General features: G+C 33.0%; 1 protein-coding gene across 1 annotated transcript; it reads right to left on the reverse strand.

The window, feature by feature from the left end:
• Positions 1-22: 22 nt before the first annotated feature.
• LOAG_19189 (hypothetical protein) lies at positions 23-223 on the reverse strand (the record flags this gene model as incomplete). The annotated part of the gene is made up of 1 exon (XM_020451842.1): positions 23-223. A coding segment is annotated over one exon (201 nt), but the record flags the coding sequence as incomplete, so codon positions are not given.
• Positions 224-1229: the final 1006 nt, after the last annotated feature.

Here is a 1229-nt window from a genome sequence, read left to right on the forward strand (position 1 = left end):
AAAAAGTGAGATGTATACCTACTGCTCCAACTGCCGCAGCTACTGGTCCCGCAGCTTCTGCTCGCGCAGGTGGTGCTGCATTTCTAGCTTGGTTTTGGTTGGCAGCTTGGCAATAAATGATAAAAGCAATATGTACTATTAACTTTGCCATATTTAAAGTTATCTGTGCTATAATTTCGATGTTTTCTAAAGATAATTTTACTTTATTGAAAATAGCAGCCATTTTAAAAAGAATCTTAGTTAAACGCTTAATGACATTTTCTAAAATATTAGAAATGGGAAGTCAACAAGTAGTAGAAATTTGAAAAGTTTCACATTTCATTAACCAATTTTTATTTTACGGTCAGTAGATTTTCGAACTGTGCATGAAGCGATTATGTTTCCGTTTATTATAACTTTGAGTTTACGTCTTATTAACCGACAGGTGGATTACCACCTAATTAATTAATATTCTCAGAAATCGTTTCAATCAAAACCTGCCACACTTATCTTCTGGAACCTTTTCGTGTTTGAAAAATATCTCAGATCTATTTTATGACATTCAGAAAAACAGCAACTGCAAATGACTTCGAAAAATTAACATTTCAATCAGCTTTCATTATTGAATTCGAGCTCTCACTTCACATGACATAATAATGATCTGGTAAATATCGTCTGGCAAGTTACCGCCGTCATGGCAAATACTCTGCATGTTAATCTTACAATTCATTATAATACAGCAAATTTATTCTTGAACAATATGTCAGTAAGAACGAATATATTTTGAAGTAGAAAGATAGTCAAGGAATCTTTATTGATAGACACAGTGTCCAGGAGCATTTTACTGAAAGAAAAAAGGAATGGCAGAACCATTAATGGTTGAAAATTTGACAACAGCGCTTTTTATACTTCCGCAGCGGAATCTTGGAGTATATCCTGCCCGATATTAGCGTATCAATGCTCTATTTTCCGCATTTCTCGAGTGCAACAGAAGGAGAACTAATTCCGACAGACAATGATATATGAACAGGGTTTTGAATATCCAGTTTTACTATCCAGCGATAGTAATGTATTTATCAATCTTTTATACAAATTAACTGTGTTCACTAATTATGTAATTTTAAAACGATCGATTCAAATTTTGAAATAAGTACAACTGATTTCCTTTATATTTGACCTAACCAAATTTGAATAATTAGAATTTCCTCAATGCTATTAACAAATACATTTGTTGAATCTCTGGATAGCGC

This window comes from Loa loa, assembly GCF_000183805.2.
Source record: "Loa loa unplaced genomic scaffold supercont3.2764, whole genome shotgun sequence".
Taxonomy (NCBI): Eukaryota; Metazoa; Nematoda; class Chromadorea; order Rhabditida; family Onchocercidae; genus Loa; species Loa loa.